General features: G+C 47.6%; 1 protein-coding gene across 1 annotated transcript in view; it reads right to left on the bottom strand.

Annotated features, from left to right (window-relative positions):
* Positions 1–18,242, bottom strand: part of DPYD (dihydropyrimidine dehydrogenase) — a 527,599-nt gene that overhangs the window by 212,368 nt on the left and 296,989 nt on the right. Inside the window, exon 14 of the mRNA XM_054564805.1 lies at positions 11,139–11,303. Coding sequence (XP_054420780.1) covers positions 11,139–11,303 — 165 coding nt within the window. The remainder of the gene's footprint in view (positions 1–11,138; positions 11,304–18,242) is intronic.

The following is an 18,242-nucleotide window of genomic DNA, read 5'->3' as shown; positions in this document are numbered from 1 at the left end:
CACCGACGCTCCCCTTGGGTTGGGTCAAGTGCTATGTAGGCCAGTCGCAGGGAAGCATGAAGCCTTCACATCCCGTTCGCGGCCCAGCCCTGGATAGCGAGGAGCTCATTTTCCAGTCTGTGAGTTATCTAGGCCTTCAGCTCCCCTCTTCCCTCGGGCTCACTACCTACCCCCTGTCTCTGCGCCTTTGCACCCCACCAGAGCGGGAGGACAATCCAGGGGAAAGAAGAAGGGAACCATACATGGGCATTTTTAAGTACTCCAAAACCCGACTTAGTTTTTTTTTTTCCTGCTGGGAAGGTGTGTGTGCCAGATGCTCTGCTAGCAACTGGCAACTCCACTGCCACAGCCTGAAGAACATGCTCGACACCCGCCTTGGATATGAAATGGGGACGATGGCCATGCCCTCTGGCGACATCGAGTCGCAGAAGCACAACTGTGTTTGTTGTACATGGCTACATAAAATCAGTAAGTTACTGTGTTTTGAATTTATAAAACCTTTTGGTGAATTTTTGCGTCTTTTGCTTTTCCCGTAGACCCAGGGCTTGCCTTGGAAACAAGCTCACTGCCAAAATATACCATTTTTTCTTTCTTTTTCCTTTCTAAAGAAAATGTACTCTCAGTATAAAAGTAGAAGAGATTCATAAAAATACTGCATCTTTACAAAAGATGAATTTCATTCATCAATTCTTCCCCATCTGCTATTGAAATAGATAACCATAGGTTGCTTGTATTAATATATATTTTTACCCAAATGGCCCTCATTCTAATGTATATTTTTGTAACTTTGGTTCTTAAAATGAAGACATGTCCCACGGAGTACAATTTTCAGTAAATTAGAAGGTTCACTGTATACATATTTGTTCCATCTAAGTTTATCTTATTTGTAATAATTTAAGAATGTTTGTTTGCCTGGTGATTTAGTTCATTGTCCTGTGCCTCCAAGATCCTTCTTTTGGGTGGTTTACAAGTAATTAGGTCATACTTGCAGGTCAAAAACATAGCCTTAAATTCTGCTTCAATAAAACTAAACTGAATCAATTATCCAACCATAAATAATGGTTAAAAAAGAAAAACAATTATTAAAGTATACAAATACAAACCTTTAAAAAAAACACTGTTAAGTGTTTGTTTAAAAAAAAATCTTAAAGAATAAAGAGAATAGTCTCAAGGAAATGTCTTAGAGGACCTAAGGGGAAACTGCGAAGCTAGTTCCTTGTAGAGAGCGAACCCTGGCACCCTCCCTGCACAGCACGATGTGGAAGGGCACAAAGCCTCCCTTACAGCAAGAAGCTGCGGGGGAAAGGCTGTCCAAAAAAAAGAAAAGTAAAATATTGTATGTAGTTTGTAACTACGCTAGTGCAGTGCATGTAACTGCAGTATGTTGTGTTAAATAACAGCCTTTATATTACCTACTACTTTTAAGCCTCTCATAAAACAGTGGTGCTCATTTCTAAGGTTGTTTTCGTACTAACAAATTACGGAGGCCCTTCAGGATGACACAGATTCATTTTAGGGACTGCAGGGGGCCAGGGGGCACAGGAGGCCTGCCCTCCCCTTCCGCTCTCCTGGGTCCCCTGATAGTCCAAGAGATGAGTGCATTAGAGTTGTGGTCTCCATGAAAACAGCACTGGCTGCCATGAAAGATTGCAAGGTGGCATTAAATAGATGAGCCCACCGAACAAATCCCTACAGGTGTCCGAGGATAAACTTTGTTGTCATTTATGACATAATCAGGCTACGTGGCAAACACATACCATTTATATAGACAGTCTCCACTGCAGCTCTCCTGCGCGAGCCTTTAACAGCCAGAGTCTGAGTTCAGGGCTTCCTGCCGCCCCCACGGCCCCTTCGCCCGCTTCCACACTGCGGTGTTGCCACGCTTCCACAACGTGGTCACCGCCGAGGCAGCCTGACAAACGACTAAGTGAAGGAGTACTTGAGAAAGGGCGTGTTGTAGGCAGTTAATGCTTGCATCATGTGACTCTTTCAACAGCTTAGGTGGATTGTCTTCAGATTGTCCCTTTACGGACCGGCAGGGGCCCCAAGCACTGCGACCTCTCACAAAGCCGGGGCTCACAACCCCCGACGCTTCTTTTGTTTCGCACCCCTGCATAGGGTCGTTTCAGCCTCCCTCCGACTCCCACAACTCAATGGCCAAGTGAGTGCAATCCAAATGCTGGACAACTCTCGGCGGGGGTGGGGCTCACTGCTGGTGTCTCGGGTTGAGGGGACAGCAACTAAGGACTGAGCGGCGGGGATTCAGCCGTTCAACACAACCCGGAATTAATCTCCAGGCTCACCCCCAAAGAATGCTCTTAGGATTTTACATTGAACCTAATTGTAAAACATACCTGTTGAATATATTCCATAGAAGCTATATGTTATATACAGTTTATATGGATATGGGTTTTGAGAGCTCTTTGAATATTCTGGAAACAAGTCCTTCATTATGTTTGTGACTTGCAAGCATTTCTCCCAGTTGGTGTTTTCGTCTTCTTAACAATGGGTTTGGAGAGCAAGCATCTTTAATATGGGTGAAATCACATTTATCATTTTTTTCTTTCAAGGACTGTGTTTTGGGTATGTGTCTAAGAAATACTTGCAAAACCTAAGGTAACAGGGACTTTCTCCTCTGTTTTCTTTATGGAGTTTTTTACATTTGGGTTTTCCATATACAGTCTGTAACTCTTTTGTATTAATTTTTACACATTAGGTGAGATACGAGTCAACATTTACTTTTTTGGCACATGGACAACCCAATTTTGCTAGCATTATTTGTTGAAACGTATTTTGTTCACTGAATTTCCTTTCTCCACCTTTGTCAAAAATGAGATCACACACGCCACGGACCTGTGGGTTGTTTTCGGGACTCGCATTCTGCTTCGCTGATCTCGTTTCCTGTCTCGAGGTCGACACCAGAGCACCCTGACCCCTGACGTTTGAAAATATGTCTTGAAATCAGAAACTTGGAGACCTTCCACTTGGCCCCATTGGAACTGCTGTGGCTACTGTAAGCCCTTTGCATTTTCATACGAACCCGAGAACCGGCCTGTCGAGTTCTGCCGCCAATCGCACTGATGTTTGGATCGGGACGGCCCCCGATGTTCACACCAGTACGAGGACACACGCCACCTCAACCGCAGCGACCCCTCTGTCCACGAAGCACAGGGTGCCCCGTGTGCTTAGGTCGCCTTGACTTCCGATCAGCACCTCCTGGCAGTGGTCGCCACCCACGGGTCCCCCTCTGTGGGCGTCTCCCTGGGTCATGTTTTGGCTGCTACTGGTAAACGGATATGATACGACGCATTATTTCAGTTTCCAACTGTCTATTGATGGTACATACAAAGGACAAGTGACTTTTATAAGTTGGTCTTCTATCTTGTAACCTTGCCGAGCTCATTTATTATTTAAAGTAACCCTTTGGCAGGCCAAGCCCAGGATGACGATGAGGCGAGCCAGGCTTCTTCCTAGAGTGCAGGATTTACTGGAGTGTGAGAAAAGATAGTGATGAAGACAAGCAGTGTTTTAATGCAGTATTTAAAAAAATCAAATCTGAAAGCAACAGCCTATAGGCTAGAGGCCTGCTTTTGTAAATAAAGTTGTTTTTGTTTTTGTTTTGTCTTTGGTACAACCAGATTTTTTACATAAACAATAATCATATCTGTAAATAAAGACAGTTGTATTTCCTCCTTTTATTTGCATGTCTTGTTTCTTTTTCTTTTCTTACTGGACAGGACAGAACCCCTACTGCAGTGTGGAGAAGAAGTGGCAAAAGCTTCTCATTTCTCTTAGGAAGAAAACATTCAGTCTTTTACCATTGATCATGACATTAGCTGTAGGGTATTTTTTTTAATGCTTTTCATCAGGTTAAGGAATGGCCTTTTTATTTTTTAGTGGAGATTTCTTAAAAATTAAGAATAGATTTTTGGATTTCTCCAAATGTCTTTTCTGCTTGGTGTGTGGAGATGATTATATAGTTTATATGGTTGTCATTACTAAAATTCAGTGTGTAACTTAAATATACATTACATTATTTTAAACGTGAAACTTACTTGGAGTTTCTGAGATGACCCTCATTTGGTCATGGCGTAGTATATTCTTCACATATTGTCAGATGGCATCTGCTGAAATTTGCTTGGCGCTTCTGTGCGGCGTCCAGGAGGGACCCCAGTCCTTGGCGCTCTCTGTGGCCTCTTTGTCCAGTGTGGAGCCGGGGGGCCGGCCTGGAGACTTAGCTGGGGGTACCGCCGCCTGACTTTGCAAAGGAGCTCAGGCGGAGCTGGCACTGCCCTTGCATTAGTGTTTGGTATAATCTGCTCATGGAGCCATCGGGGACTGTAGTTTTTCCTCCATGAAAATGTTTTAAACTGGAAAGTGAATTTCTCTCACATTATCCATGGCTTCTTGACTAGGCTTTGACAGTTCACGTCTTTGGTGAATTCGTCCAGGTCACCAAAGTTGAGGAGTGTATTTGCGTAAAACTGTTGACGACATCCTTCTGTTGTTTCCCTTTTAGTATTGTAGTACCTGCTATGGTATTCTTTCTCGTTCCCTACCTGGGAAATGTGTGTGTCTCCTCTCTTTTCCTCTTGATCAACCTGGCTGGACTTCTATCGATTTTATTTGTTGCCTCAAGGCACCAGCACCGCCTTGCTCATGAATCACCGGGTTCCCGGGTCTTCGTGAGACCCGACTGCGTGTCCCTCTATGTGCCCAGGGCCGCCTGCGTTGCCCATGATTCACTCCCGTGCATGGAGCAGGACGGACTCTGCGGAGCATCTGGGGGGCCCTGCTGTCTCTGGAGTGCCCCCTGAGCGGCTCTCTGCTTCCATGGCCCTGCTGTGTGGGCGCCGGCCACCGGTCCCCTCTGAGCCCTCCTCCGTCACCTCAACTCAGGGGCTCCGCTGGTTCCTGCTCTCTGCGATGGGATGGGAGCGTCTGGGGCTCTGGCATGGCTGCCTCCCTTGTTTTCCGTCTCTCCCTGGCTGTGATCCTTCCTGGTGGATGTTCTAGGTCTTAAGATCTGTTGTTCCGTAGATTTCATAAGTTGTTTGATGTTGCTGGGAATGTAAATCTCATTTCCATTACTCATTTAGGCCGCAGCTAACGTGTTCTATAGAGGACTATGAAAATCCCATCTCAGGAGAATACCTGGCTACATGGGGCCATGAGGCAAGGATAGAACTGTGAGCTACCGAACACATCCCAGTTCATCGCGGCTGCTCCTGCTTGTTGCAATTAAAACATCTTTTCATTTTAGTTGCTTGCATACTGATACCAAGATAACAACTGCCCTTATTTAAGTCTCACTTTAACTGGAAGCTGTTAAGCGAAATAAATGAATAATACTAAAGTAAGAACATATAATGAATAAAACATTAGACAAGGAATCAGAAGACCTTACATTCTATATGACATGTCATGAACTAAAGTTTAGAAGAATCACTAAAAAGCATATTTAGTGAGTTTATCTTTAAGTTTTTTAATTGGTAATTATTTGGGAAATAGGGCCTTTTACATAAAGTTAGTTCACACATCTGCAAAATCAACTGGTCAATAGACCTCAAAAACTATAAACACAGTTACCTTTGACTTGCCAAATAACCCTTCCAGAACATCTCATAAAAACAAATCATTATTTTATGTAGGAATAAAAGCTAAATGCATAAGAGCATCCTGCTTAACACAATTTATAGCCGTGAGTAATTGCAACGTGCCCAGCGCACCACGCACATGTCTCGCTTAACCCTCACGACCAGCACTGCAGACAGATGGGCACTGCCGTCACACAGGCGGCCACCTGGGGCCTGAGACTGTCACCAACAGCAGGTCAGAGGGGCCGCTGGGATTCATACTCGCCCTGGCTCCACGCCTGTGCCTTCAGCTCCTAGGCTAGACCCGCTCCTGAAGAGTGCACACGAGCGTGTCAGGGTTCCTGGCCCCCCGCTCACCCTAACTTTTAAAATGTCCATTACTGTTATGCTTCATCTTTATTTTTATGGCCTGTAGACTAGATAGCTCTTTTATAACCAATCGATAGAGCAGTGTGGCTAGATGATCATCCCGGATGTTGGCGGGGAGCGCGTCCGAGGAGGTAATGCCTGTGCGCTCCGGCCGCGCCTGCCGCTAGCAGCCACGCTTGCGCTCCGGTAGGCGGAGAGGCTGAGGCTCATGCCAGCCTTCTCTTCGGCACCTGTTCCAGGCCTCCCTGACTTGTTTAAGATGAATCCACACGGGAAGTGTAGAGATTGACAGAAACAGGGGTTGGACAAGCCCCAAGCCTTCCAGAGAGAGGCCCCGGGGACCCCTCCTGGGCAAGGATGCTTAGCAGCTGCTGGCATCCTCAAGGGGCCAGGGGAGAGCGGCTTGTGCTCTACAGGCTCCACGATGTGAAAGCCAAGGGCGCCCTGCGGCCTTTGCTGGCCTAGCAACACACATACCGTAGTTCTCCCTGTGACTAAGTGTTATTTTTCTCAACAGACTGAGTCCGAAATAGAACTTTATTTCTCATGAATGGGAGTTAATGGCAAGTGCTGCAAAAAGGGCAGCTCGCCCCTGCGGAGTCAGCCTTGGTGGCTCTGCGGGGAGACAGTGCGGGGGCCCGGGGACAAGCATCCACGGAACACGCGTGAGCATCCACCTCGCTGGAGGAAGCCTGGACCCCATGCACGCCCTCAACGCCCCCGTTCTTAAATAGAGACCTTGCCACTACTCAAACCCAGTCCCCCGGCCACTGATCCTGTTCCTGCAGGTGGCCACACCCATGACGAGGCAGGGGCGGGGCTGGAGAACGCCCCGCAGAGGATTGAGGACAGAAATCACTGCGGCCAGAGACAGAGCTGCTTTCTTTGTCAAATAAGGTTTTTCTTCTTTGAGGGCACAGTATCATTGGCCCGTCTGGGTGGGAGGGCCAGGGAAGGGGAAGGCTGAAGTGACGCACATTCTCAGTCCTACTAGGGTTCCTTAGGACAAGGGAGGCGTCTTCAAAGTGTCCCGGGAAGAAGATCTCGGTCCCAGGGGCCTTCTCTTACTATGTGAGGCAGGAGAGTGCATGGGGCAGCGATGGCACCGGTTTCCTCATCGGAAAAAGGGGGAAAACTCTATTCCACTGACCCAGAAGGCCTTGGTATAGCTCCAGGCACATACAAAAAGCCCCCAGTAAACAGTGCGGGTACCGATGAATACTTAATAATGTATTATGTCCAGGGTCACGAATGATACTGGCCATATGTGCAGTATAATATGTTGATAAGCTTTATAGAAACACACACACACACACACACACACACACACACACACACACACACAGACACCCCCCGCCCCGCACGTAGACAGTCACTGCATCAATGCCGGAGCTGCCGCAGTGACTGCGCTGGGCTGGGCCTACGCGGAGAACCCCGTTTGGAACCTGCACAGGAGATTCTGGGTTGCGACCAGAGCTGAGAACGGCTGGGCACAGGTCCTTGATCTGAGGCCCATGGAACCCTTGATAAAATACCAGAAATTCACCAACTTGCATGAGACAAAACTCAGTTCCACTGCCCAACCCCGCCCCCCCCCCCCCCCGTCCCATCCCCCCCCCCCCCCGCCAACCGAGCATTCCCTCGGCCCGGAATGCAGCCAACCACAGTAGCTACGGCAATGCCTGTCACTTTGCCCAAGAGAGACCACAGGAAACCGCGGGCCCTTGCTCCTGCCGGCGCGGGCGCGGCTCCGGGCCGCCCTGGCGATGCTGCAGTAGTTACCAATCTGCCACTAAGGAGCAACGCTCGCAACTATGCCACGTGTTTTAAAAAGTATTTGGGGAATTTTAGTTTAATATAACTGGAACCCTTTGCAACCTTATGCATTTGATTTTATGCATTCAAAAACACATTTCAGTCCAAAGTCTCCTGGGCGTCACCAGGGCCTTGGCACACGGGGCACATACAACGGAAGGACTCTGTGGTCTGGGGCCCCGGGTCAGGACGGCGCCTCCTGGGGGCTTGCGGGGGAACAGCTTCCTGCGTGCAGCGCGGATCCTTGGTAAGGAGCTGGGACCCCAGACTGGCAGACATGAGGTGCACAGCCACAGAGTGAATTTACATATCCATTGTCCCCCCCTTTATTAATTTCTCTAACAAAGCTAGCACTTGCCTTCTAGCTTCGCCAGCTGACGCATGGCGGAGCCCTCTGATCTTGTGCCTAACGCTCACGTCAGCGGCCATACGGGATAGAAAATGTCAGTCGTCGCTTGCTCATTCGCTGCATCCACAGAAAATGCAGCATGCGTTTCTTTGGTGAGATTTTCTTTCCAAGCCTAAGTATGTGATTTCTAAAGCTTTTGCAGTGAGAATAAAAGGATTCACTTAAAATTGATTCCTGTAAGCCCTAATTATACAGTACATTTCATAATAAGCATTGCAAAATTGCAGCCCGGGAACAAAAAAAAAGCGTTTAGTTAGTAATATATTGTCACTACAGTGATCAGTGTGCCAAATTTAGTTCCCAGATAAATAAAAGGAAACCTTGAAAGCCGAACAGAAGTCTAGTGTAAGCGGGGGCTTCACTAGAACTCTGGCAGTGAAGAGACAAGCCCTTAGCATAGATGTCGGAGCGTCTTGATGCCTTTATACTCAGGACAGTCCTCGCGCTGCCTCCGGGTTCATGGCCCCCACGCCTCCTCTGTGGAAGCAGCGGTTCCAGCCGCCGACAGAAGCAGACCTCGGCGCCCCCAGCACAAGTTCCTTCTCAGAGAAGGCGGCCCGTGCTCAGCCGTGGCCCCAGCGGACTTCACTATGGAGCCCTGTCACTCGCGGCGGCAGCAGGCGGAGGGGAGGGTGTGGGAAACCCCGGGGAGAGCGATGGCTGACCGGGGACAAGGGAGGGCGGCCACCTTCCGCTCAGCCCCTGGGGTCCGGCCTGCACGCACACCCAGGACGGCGGGGGCAACCTGCCTGCGCCCAGTGTGTGTGCGGGATCGGGGGCCTGCACATCGGTTCTCCAGGTCTAAGGGGAACGCCAAGCCATTGTAGTTAAAATGTTACCTTTTTTACGGAGAGTAAACGTGTTAAAAATTAGTTCTGAGAATGCTCACAAAGAATAATTTAGCGTCATCTAAATGGCGAAGAGTGGCAGCAAGAAAGGCGGGCACCATTTTCTCGGCAGCAAAAGCATTCTCGGGGAAGAAAATCGTTTCCAGGGAAACGGACGGGGACCTGTGAGGGCGAACCCCGTCTCCGCAGGGCAGGGGCCTCACCCCGCGAGCGCCTGCCCTCGGCGCCCGCCCCCCGACCGTCACCCTCCGAGGCCCATCGCGACGGCACCGTGCTGCTGCCGAGAGGGCAGGGCTTGCGGCGGGCGCCCGACGGCCCGTGCCGAGAGCTGTTTTTCAGGAACAGGGATTTTTTTCCAGATACACTGGTTTATTTAAGTACTACTGAAGCAATATTTGGGAAATTAAATTCCGTATCGTTCTTATGTCATATTACCAAGTAATACTGAACTTTAAGGGCCTGAAGAACCATTGTCACACAGGCAGATGCTGACGAGAACACTACTGTTAGACGGGGGCAGGGGGCTCTCAGCCAACTTCCCATTCAAATCGCAGCTCTACTGCACAGCAGCTGGGGGCCTTGGGCGTGTTACCTAACTGCCATGTGCCTCGGTTTCCTCGTCTGTGAGAATAACAGCACCTCCCTTACAACGTTGTCAAAGGATTAAATGAGTGTTGGAATGTGTAAAGCATGGATGAGCATACCTAGCGCAGACTGAATACTACACAAATGTTCCGTTATTATTATTACTATCTTATTGCATGTTCAGTACTTAGCATAGTGCTCAGCACTGTAGACCAAGCTTAAAGATATCTTAAATCTTTCCATGGTTCACTGCTTTTTGTTCTTCTCATTTGGAGAAGAGCTTCCCCAGAGATCACGGCACAGGGAGCTCCATGCAGTGGGCGTTGGATTTGATTACATAACCGAGACACAGATCACTGCAACATTAAGCCCAGAAAATAAAAAATTCCTCATGAGCAGAGCCGTAAGATTTCAGATGGGTCTTGATAGTCCCCTTCCCATCTGAAAGGTTGACTTAAGGAAGATAAATTATGTTGTGTGTTATTATATTGTTTCAGGGTGAGAGGAATTTTGAAACGTTTAGAGTTTTCTCAAAGAAAATAAAACTTGATGGGTTAAGCAATAGTGTGGTATCTAAAGTCCCTTGTAAGATTTTCCTTTATCAGTTTTTGGGCAAACATCCAAAAATTTCATTAGATTTCAAACTATATAACATTAGAATACTTGAAGTATTCTTACTTGTTTCTGATGAATCAATGTAAAAAAAAATCTTTTCTACCACACACACCCCCACATTGCCCTAAACTTCAATTCACCACCCACTTTTTCGGAAAGACAGGCAGAGGGAAGAAGGAAGAGGGGGGAGAGGGAGGGAGAGAGATGCATGTGTGCATTTGCACACCTGTGCAGGCAAGAGGTGGGCCGAGGGGGAGAGAGAGAGAATAATGAAGGCCGCTGAGGACAACTCTACCCAATTACGGAGGAGGAACTGCTGTCTATGTTAAGAAACTACAGGCAACATAAAAAAAGTTCATATGAAACGAAATATTATATGTAAGCCTGATTTTACTGTGATATTTGTGCACCGTATCTTAAAAGAAAAAAAGGTTTTTTAAAAGAGCATTCACTCATTTAGTAGAAAGGGTGTTAAATTATTTAGTAAATTATTTTCCACTGGAAAAAAATAGAAATAAACTGTGTCAGAAGACCCTCTGCTTCTGCCCCGGGTTCGCATTTACAATGATTGATAGCCGGGCCACACCCCCACACACACTAGCCACCGAGGGCGAAGGCAGCTCAGCGGCGCCCGGAGTTCATCCCCCGCCCACCCACCATCGATGCGGCTTCCGTCCGCGAGCCTCCCATTTATAACAAAGCCTCACACTGTGCGGGTTTTTATGAGTTCCTGGGCTTTTCTGTCTTTTTTATCTTCCTATGCATCAGCAAAGCAACTGGCAGATTCTTTAATAAAATATATTATACACATTAATATTTATAAGCCTATGAATTGATGTTTAAATAAACATTCACCAACTTACGCCAATTCTTTTGTTTTAGACGTTAAGTCACACTTACATTGTCTGGAAAGTCAGCCTTTAGCTCGGTGACACTTTGACACCAGTATGCTGCCGTTTTCTCACTGATGAGCTCGATGTTCAGGAAGGAGCTTTGTCCTGGGCCGTACAGGGGGCCTGAGGTGGTCCCCCGGATGATCCTGGGCGACACGTTCGTCACGATGTCCTGATGAAAGAGGGAGGAGGGTGAGTCTCCGTCTGAAGAGGAAAACCTACCATCGTGCTTCTCGGCTCATTTCCATGTGACAGTGTTTTACCAAGTCCCTTCTCACATTTTTATAGAAGAATTTTAAAATAGATTTTAAATGGCAGCTGAACATCAACTAGTTCCCAATAAAAGAGTAAAATAAACCATGTTAGCTTCGTTTAAATTACATTCTGTGATTATAAGGTTAGCGCAGTGAAAAAATATAAAAATACGTAAATTCATTTACACTGGTTTTGTGCATACGCATCTTAGTTTGTTTGCACTTCAATAATAAATAAAAACACGATCAGTAAATGTAAGACTATCATTTCAGTCTATTTAATCTGAGTATTTCCAATGAGATTTTGATTCCAATTCGTAAGAGTTAATGTTTGTAAAGAAAAACAATTTCCTAAAAGGCAATTCGGATAAAAGTCAGCCAACAAGTCCCTGTCAGTGTTGCTTCCCGGCTCATAAGGCTTTGACGCGGGTTCTAACAAACTGACGGGCCACCTCAGCCCCAGGACGCCTGCTATGGACCTGCCTTCGGTGAGAACTCGCTCTCCCAGGAGTGAATGGGAATACTGATACCTTCCTGATAACTATAAACAGTCAGCTGTCAAATTAACCTGTTTGTTAAGTGTAATTAACATCCCACAACTGCCTCCACTAACAAAGAAGAGTAACATTCTTACATTGGTAAGAACTAAAAAGAAACAAAGAAGAAAAATGTTTCTTCAGCCAACTTCCAATTAAAATTAGTTTTGAGTAAAGGCCATGTAGTTAAGGATTTATCAGAATTAGTCATTTAAGTACCCCTCCTCAAAATCTTGTCACTTTTAGTGAGATAACATGAACCCCCATTAGTATATAGCAATTAAGGTCAATTTACATATTTTAATTAAGAACCACCCCATATAAAACAATTAGCGTAATAGGCATACTAACTGGATTTCATAACATTTGGACGTTTTTCCAACTAGATAGACAGGAAACCTTAATTAGCATTAATTAGTACTGATCTGCATATGTTTGATAAGGCATACCCTTGCCACAAAAGATTATTTATTCCTGAATCTGCCAAATGCTACAGTTGCAGAGGATAAAAGGACTTTTCTTCACATTGCATGTTAATTTCTGGTAATTTACATTCACTTTTGCATTCGAATTAGTATATTATAAAATAAATGGTATAAATGTTACAATGAGCCTCCTTAAATATGTACATTTTACTTATAGGAACCCTGCCAGTTAATGTTTTACTAATTAAGCCGTTTCACGGCTATTGTAATTGCGGGCAGCATCGCCAGGCTCGCTTTGATTTGCTATTATGAAACCATGTTACAGGATCTTAACGCGGGAACGACAAGCCGTCGCTGGAGGACGCCGAGGCCTGGCAGCCCGGCTCCCGAGGCGGCAGAGGCCTGCAGACGCGCCGCGTGCCCCGGGCGAGCGCGGGGCCCAGCGGCTCCGGCGGGGGGGTGCTCCCTGGCCGCGCTTTCGTGCTCTGAGAGGGCCTGTCCCGCGCAGTCCCCCAGCCGCGGCTGGCTTGCTTCTAAGGCCGATGTCTAAGTGCCACCAATCCTGGCCCGGAGGCCCCGGGCCCCGCTGCAAACGCTCCTTGCCTGGACAGACCAGGGTCTGCAGAGAGGACCTGGCCAGGTGGGCGAACAGAGCCCCCATTCAGTTCACTGCAGTGCGCCCCTAGCGCGGTCACTGCCACCAAGAAAGAGGCACTCGTGTGACTGTTCCGCACTCTGCTGGCCGGGCAGTGGCACTTGCTGCCCACTCACCAGGCCGAGGTCTCTGCGTCCCCCCAGGCTGCAAGCTTAAGCGAGCGCCGGTCGGTCCCTGTGGGAAGCCTTTCCGGCCTCTCCAGCACCACTGAGGCAGTGGCTCACGCCGCCCCAGTGACCCAGGCCTTCCTCAACTGCCACCCTGCACCCCCGCACTGGGAGTCTCAGCTCAGTCTGCGCCTTTCAGTTGAGCCTAAGCTCTGGCGGGGAGGAGGCTCCATCTTGTTCACTATTAGCTGCCCAGCGTCTAGCCAGGCGGTAGGTGGCGCTCTAAGGCTGTTTTTAAACCCCCACAGGCCCTAGGACAGGTCTCTGCCTCCAACAAGGGAGCTCTGCAGTGCTTACTGCTGGCCAGGCAGGTGGTTTGGGGCTTACGTTCAAATCTCAGGCACTGTACCGTCCATTCCTCTGGAATTGGGGCCTTCTCTGGATCCTCTGAAGGCAGACCCCCACCCCGACCAGGGCTGGATCCTGGGGCCGGCCTGCCATGCTGCAGACTGCCCATAACCCCAACCCCCCCCCCGCCCCCTCCATGATGTGCTTGAACTTGATCGCAGGGTAGCTTCTAAGACCTCCTTGATGGCTGGTCCTAAATTGCTGGGTTTATCAAATCTCTAGAAACCGAACAGAACACAACCCCGCTCCCCCTGCATTCAGATGCAAACCAACTTTTATTCTTTTCTAGTTCAGGTGGATGTGAATGCCTGCCCTGCCCCTGGCCAGGTTAGGGGACTTCTCAGATTTCCCCCTCTGGCCTCTGCACCCTAGGCTGAGCCCACACCTCCAGAGCAGGGGTAGGGAAATGGTTAGTGTCATAAGGTAAAGAAGACACAGAATGAAAGAACGGTACCGAGACTCAGGGAAAACTGGATGGTCCAGGAATTCTACGCCACGCGCTACTTTGTAGCAATGCTAATCACAATCGGGCCACAGCAGTCGAGTCAATACGCTACCACCCTCATCAGAGGGCAGTTAAACTGATGCTTCTTTCTTAAAATGCTTCCCCTGCCCCGCTCCGCCACTGTGAAACCTTAAAACTTAAAATTCCGCCATTAGCGATTCTCCCTCCGTGTCCCGTGAGTGACGTTCACGGCGACTGCTGGGGTTGTGCTTCTCTGTAACCTGGCACTGGGCAGTACGGGGGTCATGGGAGGGTTACCCGCGATGTCCTCGACCGAGATGAGACAGGAACAAGACATGAAGGGGGAATTTCATCCACTTCATGAGAGCGATGGTTACTCCTTTATGCTCATTTCTCATCATGCCTCTCTAAACAGGTCGGTTTTCTCTTTAACTCAGGCAAGGAAAAAAAATGCATTAATAATTGCCCAAATCACAGACGTCTACTGTGTAGAGCTCGTCAGCTCTTGGTAGGTCCACTGTTACCCCCACGGAGCACATTCCAGAGTCAACCAAAGGGCCGAGACGCAGGATCGCCCAACAACCAATTAGTAATGGAAATTTTATTCTAGGTTTTCCTTCCCAAATTCTGATATATTTGCTACTACTTTGTCAAAAACTGTCTCCAGTGACTTGAGTCTTCTTCGAATTTTTAAAGTAAGTGAAAGATGAATGAAAACTTGGATATGACCAATTATCCTTGCTTATATGATTAGAGTTAGAGCTTCAATAATTGGGCAATAATTTACTAAAGCTTTTAACCTGGGAATACTAGAATTTGAGTATAATTTTATAAGATAATAATTTGCTTTAATATTTAATAGGTAAATCATATTAGCATTGGTTAAGGGAGTTAATATAAAAAATAAACATTCGAGAATAGTTAGCACAGATAAGAGTTCATTCTCTGTAACAAAGAAGATGAATTACCACAGTTCTAATCTTCAGTGCATTAACAATATTCAGATTTTTTTTAAATTGATGTTTCTGGCTGAGGAATTGTTAGGTGATATCTCTTCTTTACGTGACACTGTAACCGCCACTATAAAATCGAGTGTTAGTGACCTCTGAACATTTGAAGTAATGACAGTGATTTTTCAGCATTAGCAAAGAGATTTAAATGGTAAACAGACTGATTATATGTTTAAGTTCATTTACTTGACCTCTCTTATCCTTTAAAAAAAAACTACAGTGTTTCCATGGTTACTACTGGATTAAGATAGTCACAATGGTCTCAATATGGAAAAAGGATATTTTGCGGAGATGTTTTGCTAAGAGACTAGGAAGGAAATGGAGTCCAAAAAACTTGGCTAGAAATGAAAGTTAAAATTTGCAGAGTAAACCACAAGCTACCATACCAGAAGAATGTTAGTGATACATTATTAAGTGAAAAGAGCAAACTGTGAAAAAAAATACATAGACTGTGATACCTAAAACAAGCAAAGTGCTACCATATATTGTTTAGTGAGACATACTTATGTACAAAATATAAGAGAATAATTAAAAGTGATTGAGGTAGTTACCTCTTGGAAGAGGCAGATGCTGGGAGAGAAACTGGGAATAAACGGCTTCCTAAAATCATTAGTGACCTGCAATTTTAAAGAAACTTTACTCCTGCAAGGCCGAAGCACGGGAGGGAGGGCGGAGCCTGTTTAGGGGCCGTGGTGGTGGGGTGAGAGGTGGCCTGCTCTGCCGGGACGGTGGGGACGGTTCGCCCGGAAACCGGTAACTGGAATCTTGGGCTGTGTGTTTCTTTTTTAACTTCCAAGAGTCTCCTGTGACCTGGTTGCTTTTTTTGACAAACAAATCTTTTAATTACTTGGTCTTTATACGCTAGAATTTCAGAAATGAAATGTACTGCAGGATAAATTGTCTTCTACAATATATCCCTTTCTCTGTAAGTGGGATTTAACCGTACATTATTCCATAAAAGAGGGGAATCACATTGTAAATAAACCGAATGACAAATATCCTATTACATGACGATTCCATCACTATAAACCTGGGATGCTGCTACCCTGGGGTCAGCACAAAGGAAGACCAACTGTAACAGTGGCCTGGTGTCCAGCGTGACTCCACTGCCACAGAAGAACCCTCGAACATTTCATTGTCTTCATGGACTATGCACACTAATATTTGGTCACCCTCAAACATAAACTTTATAATCATCAGAATAACCTCTGCCTAGTTGCTTCAGAGGTGCGGAATAGGTAGAATGAGAGTTTTTTCATAATACATCTATTTTTCTATACTAGTGTCTTATATAAAGACAGCCCACAAAAACGCTGAATTAGCGACAGAACTTCCCCATTTGTCATCGAGAACTTTAAATCCATCTATCTACATGGAAAACACAGTGAACCAGACTGTCAGAGTTATCACAGAAATACAAGATAAATGATCAACAAAACAGGGCCCTTGAAATTGCAGAAACAATAATTTAGGTTTTTAGAGCACAAAGCTTTCATATACATCATCTTCTTCCATCTTCCCAAGTCCGCATCATGTTGCCAACGCCAACACCAGGGCTCCAAGAGACTGGAGCGGCTTGTCCGCTGCGACCGGCCCTGGTCGGCACTAGAGATGCGCCCGGGATTCAGGGGAATGTGCGCGATATGGGTGATGATCATAATAGCAGGGGCCACTTAGTGTTTGGTGCACGTGCTAATAAGAAGGACTCATTTGAATTGCAAGAAAAATCAACTTAAATAAGTTACATTTTAAAAAGTGGGATGCAGCAAACAAGGAAAAGGAGCATTTCACGTAATGCAAGGCAGGAAATACAGCTGCGAATGTTTCCTGGCCACTTCCCTCTGCTTCTCTTGGCTCATTTCCTCGTTCTTCCGCCCTCCCACCGAGAGGGCCCTCTCTTCCCAGCCCAGGTAAGGGGGCGCAGGCAGAGGATGGGCCCCAAGACACACGTTAGAAGGTTGGCCACTCCCCAAAACTCATCGTCTCTCAGGCCCCGTTTTAAACCTGGCGGCAGAGACTCTGTTGGGCGAATGTGGGTCCAACTCACCTCCCCCAGCCAGGGAGAGGTAATTAGGGTTCACATGGGTGTCCTCTTAGCAACAGCGTAGTAGGAGCTGAGCAGGTAGCTCTAAAGGGTTGCTGGCGCGAGGACTAGTCTACACAGGCTCCCCTTAGAAAGCTCGGGAAAAAAATATACCATTTTTTGGTATATTTTTTGGTGGCCATCAATAAAGTGTCACTAACTAGGAAAATGGCTGCACAACAGACAAAATATCACCATTTAGCTCAATGAAACTGCCTCTAAGTGGTGAATCAACCATGACAATCCATTTCCTATTCTCGTGGCCCTAAGCCTTGGGAGGTCAAAGCTCCAGGCCCCTTTTGACCTCCTCCCTGGTTTAGGCTCCCGGAACGGGGGGCCGGCTGGCCCTGTGCACAGGCCCACCGACGACCGCAGCCCCGGCCAGCCTGGAGAACGCGCAGGCTCAGGCCTGGGCCAGGCACTGACCGCGTGAAGACCCCCGGCTTGGGGACGAGAGAGAAGGAAGAGGGGGACAAGCAGGCGCAGACAGCCCGCTGCGCTCTGGGACGAACAGGGGAGCAATGGACAGGCTGAGGCGGCTCCCCAGGGCCCCGTGCACGGAAGCAGCACAGCGCGAGGCCCCGCTGCGCATCCGGGAAGGGGCTGGCGCGGGCTGCGTGTGTCACCCCGGCGTGCCCCACCCGGCTTCCATCATTCACCCAAAGGCTGTGGGGTCTCACCGGCACGAGGTTACTTTTTAACTTTGTATTTGTATCTGGCTAGTGAAAGACTGGGTCCCGGACCTGAAGAGCCTTTCTGTCCCTGCGCCCTTTTCCAAAGAGCGTGTGACTTTGTCAACAGGATGGCGAAGCACGTTCATCTCGCTCTCTGACTGTCCCGTCTGTTACAGAGGCTTCGCTCCATCCCAGGGTGTGGTGGGTTAGCGAGTGAAGGGACGCAGCACATGCCTGGCCAGCGGCGTTCGACAGGCGAGCACCTGCTCATTCCTTGGCGCCCCGGCTGACCCGGAGCCGGCCGTGGGCGCGGGGGCTGAGGCTGGGAGCCAGGCGATGAGGGGCGGGCACAGGGGCTGCAGACCCGGCTGCCTCAGGGTCGGGAATGGCTGTTGTAAGGAGTTCAAACTTTTTTCTGCAGCTTCGAGAATTCATTGTGCTCTGCCTCCTATTCAAGTTATTAATACCAATAGCTCACAGCAGCCGCGCTTGC

Source organism: Pteronotus mesoamericanus, unplaced genomic scaffold, assembly GCF_021234165.1.
Source record: "Pteronotus mesoamericanus isolate MK-2021 breed Mesoamerican mustached bat unplaced genomic scaffold, CSHL_Meso_final scaffold_99, whole genome shotgun sequence".
Lineage (NCBI taxonomy): Eukaryota > Metazoa > Chordata > Mammalia > Chiroptera > Mormoopidae > Pteronotus > Pteronotus mesoamericanus.
This window is presented reverse-complemented; position numbering and strand designations above follow the sequence as displayed.